At 48.3% G+C, this 13,685-nt stretch overlaps 1 protein-coding gene across 1 annotated transcript in view; it reads left to right on the forward strand.

Annotated features, from left to right (window-relative positions):
* Positions 1-13,685, forward strand: part of PLCD3 (phospholipase C delta 3) — a 467,775-nt gene that overhangs the window by 431,867 nt on the left and 22,223 nt on the right. The window contains exons 12-13 of the mRNA XM_069634237.1: positions 7,816-7,932; positions 11,692-11,870. Of these exons, the coding sequence (XP_069490338.1) occupies positions 7,816-7,932; positions 11,692-11,870 (296 nt within the window). The remainder of the gene's footprint in view (positions 1-7,815; positions 7,933-11,691; positions 11,871-13,685) is intronic.

The following is a 13,685-nucleotide window of genomic DNA, read 5'->3' on the forward strand; positions in this document are numbered from 1 at the left end:
TGAGAGGCCCCGAAGGGAGCACAGAAGACCGGTGAGATACAATGACTATGTGGTACAGTGAACTCGTTCTGCTTTTGGAAAAAGGGAGGTGTGTAGAGATATCGCGAGTGCCCCGCTCTCGCGAGATCTCGCTCGCGCCATCAGCTCCGCCCCCGCACGCTACGCGCGCATTACGGGACGAGCTGAGGACGCGGACAGCAGCGTCTTCCCGGCTCCTCCGAGCACGGGACTTATTAAAGGAGTTTTGCTGCATATTTAAGCCATAGCATCTAAACCCCAGTTGGCCACGTTGGCCCATTAAATCCTGGACACTATCCATGCACTATCTGATCCAGAGATATTGGAAATAAAGTCCTGGTGAAATCCCTGCCTGGCTCCTGTCTTTCTTTAGGCACTAATTTACAACACACTGCTTCGTGGGTGGAAAGGATACATGCAATTCCATGCCTAAAAATATGGGGGGCCTTGAGCTGTCTGGAGGTCTACATATTTCTACGCCCAGATGTGGGCGGGACCTGACGTCCAATAACAAAAGTGGTGGAGCCGATGTGTATGTGTGTGAGGCCAGGGAGAATCGAGCAGCCGGACATGTTTCAAACCTAGGAACAAAATGGAAGCCAGGGCAGCCAATCGGGTGGACACAGGGTGGGGAGGGAGGGGCACAGGCTGAGGATCAAAGCAAACAAATAGGAATATTTCTGAAGCTCCACTCCGAGAAGTGGTAGTCTAGGCAAATATTTCCCTTTAAGACGCCTCCTTTTGGATTTCTTTTTATATCTATCTGCTCTAAATATTAGGTTATTTTATTTGGGTTCCTGCAGAGCCCTGAAACGGCATGGTGGTCACATGACTGAGTGACGCTCGGCGATGCATTGCTGCACCTAACTGGGTTTTGAGTAGATATGGTAACTTGAGCATAGCGTACCCTGCACACATAAAAGGCAGGCCTAAGGTTGCCCAGTAATTTTTGCGGTAGGCTACGGGCAGAAGCTATGTTTGGGGTTGTGGTGTGCTGCGTGAGGCCGAATCTGTGGCGAGTGTTGTTTCCCATGAGGCCAGGGCGAGGTTGGTTGACGCTGTATGAGAGGAGCAAAATGCGGGGATTCTTCTCTGTCTACAGATTGTTAAGAGTTCAACATTCACACTGATAGCCCACAAGTGATCATTGGGCTGCACTTGCTCGACATCTTATTGTAAATGACAATGTGATGCATGATCGCCACCTGGTGGTCATCAGGATACATGGATCGTCAGCAGATTAAAATGCAAAAAGCCGGCCAAATGTGTTTGAAGTTCTCCTTTTGTAGCTTTGCTTTCCTTGCTTTTGCATCTAACCTTCATTTTTGTTTGTTTGTTTGATTCTGTTCCTTTTTCTTGAATTCTTGTTCCCATAATGCCATCTTTTGATCTTTGCCTCTTTCCTTATTTATCCATCGTCTTCCTTCCCAACTTGCTCTCTTACTTCTCTTTATTTCTTACTTTGTTCCTTCCTCTTATTTGGTCCTCCCCTTGAACCTTCCTCCATGCCCCCTCCCCACCGCCACTTGTACCCTGCGGTCAGTCTTCTTGGTCGCTCCCTCTTTCTTCCTTTCTTTCTTCCTTCCCCTTTTGCAGGCCTCCCATCCTCTGAACCAGCTCCCTTGCCCTCTCCCAGCAGCCACATGTTCCCTGCGGTCAGTGTGCTCTCCCTATCCCCCTCCCCTGTATCGTTGTGTGTCTGAACAGCGGAAACTGGTCCATCTTGACAGACCGGTCGCCCACATTTACTAAACTAGTTGGGAGTCGATGAGGAAGGAGACCCAGTACAGAGGAAGGAAAGAGATCAGAGGTCACATGGTTTTGGGTGCAGGGCAAACGAGGAGCTGAGTTTTGGCTACATTGGGCGAGTGCCCATCTAACTCTGGACAGGTGCGCCGAGTATGGGGGGCTCCGGGGCCCGGTTTCCCCCCAACCGGCAAAATCAAGTCGGGGCTGAGCCCCCCCGGGCCGGAGAGAAGTGCATCGATGGCCCTTTCCATCGATACTGCATCACTTCTCTCCGACCAGGTAAAAGCGCGAGAATGTCGGATTAAGCCGGGGGGGGGGGGGGGGGCGCCGTGCTCGCTGCTACAGTGCACAGCAAAGCAGTATCATGCAAGGGAGTTTCTAACCACTCTGGGAGGGATTTTAAAACAAATGCTCTGATTAGCAGTTTATGATGACCACAAAAAGAATGGCCTACCTAATATTTTATTTAGTTATGTCTTCTGGACTCCTGGCTTCTCTTATGTCCCTGATTTTTTTGAATCGGCCGAAATCAAAGCTTTTCAGGCAACCGCTTAAAAATGCCTGTCTTCTGTGGACCGGACTTTGAGAGTCTGCGATTACAACATGACCGAGTCACAAACAGCAGCAGCTCAGTATGGGTGTGTTTATCAATGCATATTTTGTACATATGACTTTTAGACCAGTGCGCACACCAATGTATTGACAGAAAGGTGCACGCCTGTGTGAGCTCCCCGGGATTCAAACACGCATTGAGTGCTTAACTCAATTGTTGTCTTGATAGTTGTGTTGCACCTTTTTGTTCACTTATTTATTTATTTATTTGTGTTACAAATATTGGTCTAATAATGGCTAGAAATCAATTTGAAGCTGAAATTAGTCTTTCCTTTCCGCATTTTGAACTTTAAAATGTGTGCAATGTTTTTCTTTTCCTGTGAAAAGAAAATCGCCCCACTGTGCGTTTAAAATTGTCAGCCATCTTGAAAACCAAGCCAGCCAAGATGTGTTTATCCAGAGCCCAGACAAATGAGTTATATATGCATGTATAAATATTACTATTCTTCATTTACTGACCTCCCATCGCACCCTCACTCAAAAATGTTATTGTTTAAAATATTGATCATAATGAAAAATATATGTTAACATATTTTTTAAAAGTTCCTATGACAAATAATCTGCAAACTGTGCCTCCAAGCAGGGGTGGACTGGGAAACAAAAGAGGACCTGGAAATAAAAAGTGGCCCCATATCACACATTTTCAACAAGCCCCACCCTTTTCCTATGGGAAAATTTGGAAATGCAAAACAAAAGAGGTTCAGAGTGCTGAGGCCTACTGGGAAATCTCCAGAGTTCCCTTGTGGCAAATCAACTTCCGGGGCACCAGTGGTCCAGGGATGAATATCGGTTTCTAATAATCAATCGGCCCCACACCTCTAGTAAACCAGAATGGATCCAAACAGATTGGAAACACAAGTATATTATACACCTCCTTGTCCAATTTAGGTAACGTGGACTGAATGGCAGGCTTATCTCCACAAGGTCATGGATCGTTGATTAGTTGCAATACAGCGAAAATACAATTATTGCCCAATGATAAAAGGGACTTTAGAGGGAGAGGAAGGAGGAAGTGGAGAGGGAGAGAGAGAGGGAGGGGAAGAGGGATGAGGAGAAAGGGGAGAGGGAGAGGAACAGGAAGGGGGAAAGGGAGTGGGAGGGTGAGGGAGAGGGAGAGGGAGGGGGGAGGGAGAGGGGGAGAGGGAGAAAGAGGGAAGGGGAGAGAGGGAGAGGGAGAGAGGGGCGAGGGAGGGGAAGATGGAGAGAGGGAGAGGGAGGGGGTAGAGGGAGAGGAAGGAGGAAGTGGAGGGGGAGAGGGATGAGGAGAAAGGGGAGAGGGAAGAGGGAGAGGAACAGGAAGGGGGAAAGGGAGGGGAGAGGGAGAGGGAGGAAGAGGGGAGAGGGAGAGGGGAGGGGGAGAGAGGGGTGAAGGAGAGGGAGGGGGAGATGGAGAGAGGGAGGGGGTAGAGGGAGAGGAAGGAGGAAGTGGAGAGCGAGAGGGAGGGGAGAGGGATGAGGAGAGAGGGGAGAGGGAAGAGGGAGAGGGGAAGAGGGAGAGGGGGAGAGGAACAGGAAGGGGGAAAGGGAGGGTGAGGGTGGTGGGAGGGAGAGGGGAAGGGAGAAAGAGGGGAGAGGACGAGGGAGAGGGAAGGGGAGATGGAGAGAGGGAGAGGGAAATGAAGAGGGAGAGGGGGGAGAGGGAGAGAGACTTGCATGGCGCAGCTCGACCTGCTTCTGGGCATATCTCCATGCCCTTTGTGGTGCTGGGCGCAGGCTGCTGTTCAGTCTGTTGTTTGGGACAGGGAGTTGTTCAGTATGTTACTGGGCAAAATGTTGCTCAGTCTGGTGCTGGCAGAAGGTGTTGTTATACCAAGTAATGGCACAGGGTGTTTCGAGCACGGAGTTGGGCACAGTGAGTTGGCCAATCTCCTGTTGGGCCCAGGGCGTGGCTCAGTTTGGAACTAGGCCAGGGTGACCACCAATCTAATTCTGCAAACATTTGGGCCTTTACCAAAGCCCCCAAGTGCAAAAGTAAGGTGTAAAAGCCGGGTGTGTTTACTGTCACCCTCCCAGGCATTTTACAGCCATTTGGAGGCCGAGAAAGAGCATGAAACAGAATTAAAATTTGCGCTGAGCATTCCCCTTCCACCCTTTAAAGTGCACATGCTGAGCAGGGTGGTTAATATTACTCGTGGATGAGAGAGATATAAGTGAAATACTCATCTATGAATAATATCAAAGTTATGTCACTTTAATAGAATGTCCCTCGCTCATGGAGTGCTGGAAATTGTTGCCTGCTGCTGATGTAGCGTCTTCATACGAGTTCATTGCAATCTTTTGCACACCCGGGAAGTGGTGGGTGCCTGGCAGGGTATGATTAAGATGAAATGAATATGTAGATCAGGTCTATGAAGTAAGTCCTTTGAAACTTTAAGGCACCTATGTATAGAGTCTGTTTAAGATATTAAATGAGTCCTATGAAATTAAATGTATTTGTGTTTGTATTATCTTGTATGTATTGTAGATATGTATTTAAATGTAATGTGTTCTTTTAATTTATTTTTCAAATGGGTGCAAGCCCGTGGTGCATGTCTGTGCTGTTAGGTGGGCCATGGTTAGGGGGTGGGTGGGATTGTTTTCTGATAGCATGGGTGCCAGCCCGGGGTGCATGTCAGTCCTGTTAGGTGGCCCATGGTTAAGGGGGTGGGCGGGAATGTTTTCTGATAGCATGGGTGAAAGCCCGGGGAGCATGTCAGTCCTGTTAGGTGGGCCATGGTAAGGGGGTGGGTGGGAATGTTTGGCGATAGCATGGGTGCAAGCCCGGGGTGGAGTAGGGGCAGTAATGGTTTACCGGAATGCAACTCGAAGGCTTAAATCTCCTTCTTACTTGACTTTAGTATATGCAGTACATGCTAGCCAATGTTTCCACTGTTCTGCGCTGCGCGTGCCCCTACCCCTGCGCGCCGTTGCACCAAGTTGGCGACTACATGCAAATTTGCGGTCATATATCTGCCAGTGATGTCACTTCCTGTATTTGCCCCCCCCCCCCCGGACATTCATAAGTCGGCTCCCCTGTCTCTGGAGAGATGAGAGTCAGGCAGTTGTGCACCCCCTCAAGTGAGGCTTTGAGAGAACAGAAGGATAAGACTATTTGAGTGCCGTCAGCAAAGAGGTAATGCAAAAAGTTGCCAGAGGAGGTGATGTCACTGAGAGATAGAGTGACCAGACGTCCCGGTTTTCCCGGGACAGTCTGGGGAAATCACCCTCTGTCCCGGGGTCCCGGGAGGTTTTTCATTTTAAAAACCCAGTCCGGGGTTTGCATGCTTGGGTGGCTACAGTAATTAAAATCGTAATTATTTTTCACAATACTTACAGAATTTTGAAGTTGGAGGGTTGGCTCAAACCCCCAACCTTTCAAGCCACAACACTTACTGACTGTGCCACAGAGACTGAGGTGGAAATTGTTTTATAATTTAGCCATGTAATATCAATTAGAGCAAACGCCTGTTTTGAATTAACATGCCAAGATTCACAGACAAAATTGCACAAATGAGATCATATACAGTTTATAGAAAGGAGAAGTGCTGGAAATATGGTTGGGTGGGGGCGTGTTGGGGGAGGGGCGGTAATTGGTGGGCTGCGATGGGGTAGTCCATCTTTTATGTTGTTGCTCGTCCCGGTTTTTCGTTTTGGAAATCTGGGCACCCTACTGAGAGAGGGCTAAGAAAAGATGCAATCACAGAGCCTTCGGGAGAACAAACCTACTGGAGGAGTCAAGACAGATCTGGGTTCTAAGAAGGGTTTTACAGCTGATGGGCAAATCGATCAATTAGAAGAGTGTGGAGGTCCTTTTCGGCAGTCCCAACTAGCCTTGTTCATCGCACTCCGACTGAAACAGGTCTAGATGGAGGTGCTTCACTGATTGCCATACACTCTTCATTGTTTACACTTCTAATCACAAGATGGCGTCCAGGGAAAAGCGTATTCCAACGCCTCAGTGAGAAAAGAGCTCACCTAGTTCAAAGGTGTGCAGTAACTACATTAGCTGTCTGTATTCCGCGAACTTGCTAAAGGCGGACCACCTCCCTCGGTTCAGGTGCCAAGCGCATGCAAGTGTTACCTGCTCTCAAGCTAGAGTGAGTCTTAAATAGACGTGGTCCTCTGCTGAGCTCAACACCCTCTACCTCACTAGAGTAGTGCATCATGGAAATAGAGAAAGGACAAAGAGAAGAACTCACATTGCCTCGGCAGGTGCCCTATTTTCATCAGCCGTTGAGCTGCACAAGTTGGCCAACAGACAGTTAAGGGTTGGGCCCTCTGTTATACTCCACTTACATAAGTGGGTGGATAGAAAGTACTGTAATCTTGTTGTTTCTACTGTAAATTAGTACTTTCCCAGAGTTCAAGTTCTTAAATGTGAGAAAAGCCTGGGAAAATGTGTAAGGAGCTGCTTAATGGTTTGGCCCCTTTGTGGTCTTGTGGCGGAATTAGAAGGGGCGCCTTTGCTCCCTCTCTTATAGCAGGAGACATCAAGGGAGGGTATTGCTGATTCAGGGACTAAACAGGGCCCTGTATCCCCTCCATCCAAAGCCTTCTGCCTATACCTTCATCTTCCAGCCTTCCATTGGCATCCTTATTTATTTTTACATTTATAGGGCGCCCTAAACCCTCGGGCATCAAGGCACTGTTACAATTAAGCAATATGCCTCGAGCGGCGGGGGCATTACCGACTCAGGTAATGCCCCATGGCCCATGGTTATATACATATAATATCTGTGTGACCGGGGGACTAGAAGCATTTTTTTTCTGTCCCCAACGCTGCAGCGTTTCGGACAAAAAAAAAATATCAAGAAAATGGCTGCTGGGCTGCCGGGAATGGGAAAACGGAGTCAGTTTTCCCTTTCCATGGCATTCCATAAAGAAGACAGAGAAGAAGGTAAGTGGGGTTAGGAGGGCGGAAGGGGAAAAAAAAGGAAAAAATAAACTACCTGGGTCTCCTGCGGGGGACGATGGAAGCCTCCAGCCGTGTGGAGGCGCAGAGTGGGGATGGGGGAGCATGAGGGATTCCTGGCCGGGTAATGCCTCGGCGAGGGCCAATCAGAATGGTTCTTTCATTCTGATTGGGCCCTCGCCGGGTACTAATACAAGTTACATGCATGAAATAACCTCAGTAGCGGTTTACGCAAAAAGAGCCACGCTGTCTAGGGCTTTCCAGAAGGGCCAATAGGATTGTTCTGATGGCAGGGTAGGTGGTAGAGTGTTCCATTGTTTAGCTGCCATGGCTGGGGAGCTTGATCACCAGCGTGTCTCCTATCCTATGTATCCCACAGCCCCTTTGCTTCAGAGCTAGGCCTGCGCTGCATAAGCCCCCATGCATGCATGCATAAGTGGAGAGGCTTCCCATCCTTCACATTGTGGGTGTTGGTGCGACTAAAAAAGGCTATTGGAAGATGGTTTCCACCTTTCCTAATTTTACGGTGTTCCATTTTTCCACAGCAAATGCCTTTGTCCGCCACAATACCTGCCACGTCAGCCGCACCTACCCCTCTGGTATGAGGACGGACTCCTCCAACTACAATCCGCAGGAAATGTGGAACGTCGGCTGCCAGCTGGGTAAGGAGGGTGGGATGTGAGGGGTGAGTGGGATATGAGCGGGGAAGGGTTAAGAGCATTGGTTTATGTAAGAGCATTTCAGTCCTTATATTGAAATGTACTACCAAAGGCAGTAAATGGGGGGGAGGGGTGGAGGGAGAGGCAATACCGCCTCCAGTATTTATTTGTATAGTCTTATGTACTACAGACCAGGCGGAAAAGGGCGTCAGAGCACTGTACAGTGAAGAGAAAAGGCACCGGTGGTGGCAACATCATGCATGTCACTATCAGCAACATAGATACAATTTACAGGGGCTCTGCAGATGATTTGGCCTACAATTCCCATGACCCTCTGTGATTGACTTGGCTGGCTAAGGCTGATGGGAGTTGTAGTCCAAAACATGTGGCGAGCCAAGTGGTTCTATTGGGCGGCTATTGCCATGAGACGTGACAAAGGATATTCCTTAAGGAAAGGCGCATCACGGCGCTACTGGACTCACTCCTTGGCAGAGGGTCTGTCTCACATCTTGGAAGATTTAGTTAATTCCAATTTAGTTCTGGTCTTTTGAGGACACTTTTTCATATCACAATGTCATCGCCAGTTTTTGCTTCAGATACATGAAGGAAAAAGTGGGCGTAGCGCGTGAGCCATGAGCGTACTCACGCATTCCGCTTTCCCTTGGTCTCTGGTCAGTGGAGTAACTTTGCTGAAAATGTTGGGGGCGGGGCATGACCTCTAAATGAAAGGGGCCCCTACAAAATGAATGGGACAAAACAGTGTGCCACAAAAGTTGCGGGGGACAAACACCCGTGCCCCCCCTCTAAAATTATACCCATGACTGGTGTAAAATGCATGCATAAGTAACTTGCTGAAGGGGGATTATGGAGTGTGCAGACAGGCACAGGCATGGCCTTGTTGGCCGTCAGCTAAAATGGTACACCATGTTTTGGTGCCGGCCATTTTGCCTGCAGTACCTTCCTCCCAGCACCCATTCAGGCGCACCCTGTTGGCCACAGCCAGCAGAGCCCAGGGAGCTATCTGCGCCGCGATAGCGCTGCAAACCGTAATATTCAGGAGCACAGACCTATCCGTGTCGGGATGTTACAGTTTGCTTAGGTATATTTTCATACCCAAGCTCTATAAATGCAGTGGTTTGGATGACAGTATATTTAAGGCAAAAACCACGTGCTCAGTACATGGAACCATGTACAGCTCTGTGTGCAGACAGAGCGCATGGTGTTTGGCTTAAATATACTGTCATCCAAAGCACTGCATTTATTAGTGCTTCGGCTGACAATATATTTAAGTAAATAGTAATATCCTAGCGTGGAAAAGTCTCTCTGTGCAGGTTGTGCATGGTGCGTGCGGTTCAACTACAGCCCCGTGTACTGAGCTGCGTTAAAATATTTCATCAGAAGCACTGCCTTTTTCTGTTCTTCGGGTGGCCTATTGAAACAAAGGCCACTATCCAGGCTCACAGGCCCCCTACGTCCTGCTGGTCGCAGCCAACAGGTGCGCCTAAACGCGACCTACGCCCGGGGTGCCGCGCAGGAATGTCCGGCTTCAGCTACTAAAAAGCAGAGCAGGACATTTCGGCGCGGCCGGTTCGGCGCGGGACGATTTAGCGCGGCCGGTACGGCGCAGGAGCCGGTTCGGCGCCGAACTGGCCGCACATAAATGTCCTGCGAGTTAATGCAGGCACCACAGCCACCCAGACTACACAGCCGGGCCCGCAAAGGTGGGGGCTGTGCTGCTCGGAGCTGTCTGCTCCGAGCAGCACAGCACCCACCCTCGTGAGCCCGGCAGATCTAATCTGCCCTGATCGCCGCTCACCAGTGCACATCGCCTGCTCTTTAGGGAAACGTTCAGTGCAGTGCACTGAAAGTGCGAGTTTCAACTTCATCCCACACTATTTAAAAATGAAACCGCTCTGGAACAGTTTCATTTTAAAATAGTGTGGTATGAAGTTGAAACTCGCACTTTCAGTGCACTGCACTGAACGTTTCCCTAAACAGCAGGCGATGTGCACTGGTGTGCGGCGCGCCAAAACATCCCGTTGCCGAAACATCCTGTCGCCGAACTGGCCGCACCGAACCGGCAGTGCCGAAATGGGGTGTACCGACTAAAAAGGCATCAGGGCTCACTGTTAGGGAAGATGCTGCCCCCTGCTGGTCACTGAGAGGAGAGCATAACATTACCAGCCTGCCCTCACCTGCTGAAAGAAGGTTTCTTTCTATTAACCTACTGTTGCTGTTGATATTTGGGGCCCGATTTATTTGCACGGTTCAACGTGACTTTGCACTGCTGAAAAGTGACTATGCACTGCTGGCACAAACCCTGATTCACGGAACTGTGCGAAGTGTATTTTTGCAGGGCAGTGCAAAGTTCATTTTGTACTGAAAAAATGACTTTGCACTGCAAAAGTACACTTTGCACAGTTCCATAAATCAGGGAGGGTTTGTGTCGGCAGTGCAAAGTCACTTCGGACCGTGCAAATAATTCCATGAATCGGGCCCTTGATCTCATTTATAAAACACGTATGCGTCTAAAATATAACTGCGAAACATGGAATTATGGGAAATGAAGAAAACATTTCTATTGCACCAGTTCCTGCACCGCCGGAGCCCTGTGACAACAGTGCCCCACAAGTGGTCCTGTGCACCAGGTCAGAAAGCAACCTGTCCTCACAAAAGGTTATACCCTCATTAGAAGACACCCGCCCCTCGCGGAAGGTCTTTTCCAGACCAGAGTGCCCCAAGCTCAAATAGGCTCCTCCTGCCCCACACGAGGCCCTCCTGTGCAGCGGAGTATCCAGCATTTCAAGAGTGGAGGGGTAGGGGGGGAACCACGAAAAATGTCCTGCTACTCCCCCCTCCCCCAATACAGTGCGCGCAATTACATATGTTCTAATTCGCACCCCAAATCACCCACCCGTGCCCCAATCTACTTTTTTGGTAATACAATGATTAGAGGCAGATGGTATTTTTACACATAACTAAAAAATAAAACTGCAGGATCATTACAGATGCAGGAAACTCATCTATAGAGGGCTCTGTCCAGGCGCTCTGGGCCAAAATGCACGCAAACCTCATAATTTGCAGATGGATTGCGCCAACAGAAGTGACTTTGCAGAAAAGGACATTGCAAGGGGCATCACCAGTCTTTGATACGTGGACGCACCATGGAAGTGACTTTAGAATAAGTTGCCATAAGAAAGCCAAGTGACAAATAACTTTGTGGTGCAAAATACCTGAATTACTTTTATTATATATGGAGCAACTCTATACTCTATTTTTTCTTAAAATAACAGCATGAAATGTTAGCATAAGCTCTGAAGTGAATCATACAGAGCTGCAGATAAGACACATTGGGCCTCATTACGACCCAGGCGCTAAGTGTTTAACGGCGCCGTAAAAGCGCCTTACTACGATGTCCCTTTGCGGGACCCGACCTTAACGGCTGGTCTACACCGGCCGTTAAAGTAGGGACCTGCAAAGGGACCTTGGTGCTAAGTACGGTACCGCAATTTGCGGTACCGTACTTAGCGCCTTCCCCATTCCCATAGAGCCCCATGATTGCGACTACCTAGGAATTTCATGTAGTCTCTCTCTCTCTCTCTCTCTCTCTTTCTCTCTCTCTCTCTCCTTCTCTCTCTCTCCTTCTCTCTTCTTCTCTCTCCTCCCCACCAAGGGGGTGTGGCCGATGCTTAGTGAACATGTCATGTCTGATAACTAAGCACGATTGACAGGTTTTGTGAATGCTGGCTTCTATTTTTCCAGTGGCTTTAAACTTCCAGACCCCCGGCTATGAAATGGACCTAAACCGTGGGCGCTTCCAGGACAATGGGCTATGCGGCTACGTTCTGAAACCCAGCTACATGCGGGACGCTGACACGCTTTTTGACCCAGAGTACCCAAGCAAAGGGCTCAGGCATGACGTGAAGACGCTCACAGTCAGGGTAAGAACGTTGTTAAAAGTGTGCCACAGGGCAGTGTCCACGTTGGACAGAAGGCGTGAGATAACAAGTTGATGTGTATTTGTGAATGTGCGGGTTTGTTTGATATAGAGGAGTGAAAAGGAGAGTGGTTGTTGTGAGTTTAATACCATTAATATCGTCAGATTTAATGAAGCGTGAAACCAAAGGTTCCGTCATGGCACCAGAACCTCATCATGGGGATGTAGGCTGCAAATAACAAGAGCGCTTTAAAGAAAGTGATGTTGTCAATGAAAGCATGATTTTGTAGACAGGCTTCGGGGGCCTTATGAGGCAAGGGGGCAATGCCCTTAGTGCAGGCCAAACATGCTAGTGTGGGCCAGTTTTCAGGTCAAAATGAGCCTGTTTTATGGCCAAAGTGCCCCAGTTTGATGAGTTAATTTACTGTGAAGCTAGTAGTTTTGACCACTGTAAAGGTTTATTTTTTTAAAAATGTAATCTTAATGTTAAAGGATATTTGTACCCTGCACTATCACCACCGGAGTGGTCCCCTGGCGCTAAGGTGGATCTGAAACCAAGGGGGGGTAAGTTAGGCATGTTAGTAGGACGCAGTTTGGAGACGAGCAAGGTAGCTGTGAAGTACTGGTGGCAGCTTCAGTTCGGTTAACACCGTTCGCCGGGCATATTGGTGTGTTATTCGGTTCCAAGTCCGCCTCGTGCTGTTGTTTGGGGGTCTTTGTGGTGTGGTTGTGGTTGCAGTGTGGTGAAGTGCGTGCAAGTTGCTGCGGATTTAAGAGGTGTGGTTGTGTTTGGTTAGAGTGTGAGAGGCGTGTGAGGGTTTTTAGTAGCTTATTATTATTTTTTTTTTTTGGTTAGTATCCTTGTTGTTGGGAGAGATGCTACTCGTGTTTCCATCTTTTGTATTCAGTCAGCCCTTTTATCCCAGTTTATCTTTGTTAGATTGATTTTCCTGTGAGCTATGCCCATACCATACGTCCTTTCTGACTGTGTAAGGTTGTTGATTGTGTTGGGCATGTCTGCTAATTTCTGTCCTCGTGGGGTTGTCGCTTGTGTTCTATTCCACCTATAGTCACCTCTTGTTCTTGTACGAGTTTCCCTTGGTTGGTTCTGGGTGTTGTTTGAGTCATCATATATTCTGTCAATCTGTTCTTTGTGTTTCCTGTCTGTTTGGTTATTTCAATTTGGTTCTGAGGATTAATTTTAGGTGGTCTTTGGTGTTTCTTATTTCCTTCGGGAGGTTGTTCCAGGTTTTTATGGCTAGGTGGGAGAAGGAGGAGCCCCCTAGTTTTTTCTTGATGTAAGTTTTTGGTTCCAGGCTGATTTCATTGCTTGATCGGAAGAGTCTCATTGGCTTGCAGATTGTTATTTTCTTTTGCAGGAATTCTGCTCCCTGTCTGCTGATTGCCCAGTGTGTTATGCACGTTATTTTGAAGGTAATATGATGTTTGATTGGGAGCCAATGTAGTATTTTTAGTGCTGGAGTGATGTGGTCTCTTCTGGATAATTTCAGGAGGAGTCTGGCTCCTGCATTTTGAATGCGTTGTAATTTCTTCAGGAGGTATTCTGGCATCCCGAGGTAGAGGCTGTTTGCGTAGTTGATACTTGACATGATGAGGGTCGATGATTGTCAGTGTTTTGTGGGTGAAGGAGAGGAAAGGTAGGGCTCTTCTTGTTCTGTGAAGGAGGAAGAAACATTTCTTAATTATTGCATTTACTTGTGGTTCTAAGGTTAGGGCATTGTCCATTAGGATTCCTAGGTTTTTTACTACCTTAGCTGGTGTGGGCGCGGTTCCCAGTTTTAGAGTTTGCAACACATTT

Source organism: Ambystoma mexicanum, chromosome 13, assembly GCF_040938575.1.
Source record: "Ambystoma mexicanum isolate Mex_15411 chromosome 13, UKY_AmexF1_1, whole genome shotgun sequence".
Classification (NCBI taxonomy): Eukaryota; Metazoa; Chordata; class Amphibia; order Caudata; family Ambystomatidae; genus Ambystoma; species Ambystoma mexicanum.